Raw genomic sequence first — 625 nt, 5'->3', positions numbered from 1 at the left:
TCTCTTGTCTGAAAGTACAGAAAAGTATGTTTCAGGTTGCCTTCAAAGGCTCCCATCTGCTGCCATGTGCATTGTTTCAGGGGGCCAGGCCCTAGATGAGTTGACAAACATGCCCCTGGCTCCACCCCTACCCTACCAAATACCAAGGCTCTGGGTATCCCTCTTGCACCCACACTTGGGTCAGCAGCTCCCTGGGCTCCCCAAAGACACAGTACACACTACCAACATACACCCCCATCCTGCTGAGTGCTCCCAAGACTGCCTCCTCAGGGGCCAGGTCTTCATTCTGCATGATCAGGCTGAGGACCAGCACCAGGAGGCTGGCCTTGGGCAGGCTCTGCCCACTGCTCAGCATCTCATCACAGGTGAGGCCCAGGGTGGGGACCATGATGTAGGTGTGCTCCCCGGGGTCCAACTCCTTCACCTCCATGCCAATGACCACCTGTAGGCACTCTGAGGCTTGACTGAAGACCACCAGGAAGTGCTCCTGGTTATCCTTGAGGACCTTCTTCAGCATTTCCGCTTGGGAGGTCAGCTGTTTGGCCAGATACTTGAGGAGAAAGAACTTCATCAGGTTAGCCACCATCTCATTCAGAGCTTCCTGGGGCAAGGCCTCTGCAAGGGC

General features: G+C 55.8%; 1 protein-coding gene across 1 annotated transcript; it reads right to left on the bottom strand.

Moving 5' to 3' along the window:
* Positions 1-127: 127 nt before the first annotated feature.
* LOC104998267 (melanoma-associated antigen 9-like) lies at positions 128-610 on the bottom strand. The gene has a single exon (XM_010853380.1). It carries the CDS (start codon positions 584-586, stop codon positions 128-130), a length of 459 nt encoding a protein of 152 aa, XP_010851682.1. The 5' UTR covers positions 587-610.
* Positions 611-625: the final 15 nt, after the last annotated feature.

This window comes from Bison bison, unplaced genomic scaffold (genome assembly GCF_000754665.1).
Source record: "Bison bison bison isolate TAMUID 2011002044 unplaced genomic scaffold, Bison_UMD1.0 scf7180017524696, whole genome shotgun sequence".
NCBI lineage: Eukaryota > Metazoa > Chordata > Mammalia > Artiodactyla > Bovidae > Bison > Bison bison.
The sequence above is the reverse complement of the archived record's forward strand: the minus strand, read 5'-3'. Positions and strand labels throughout refer to the sequence as shown.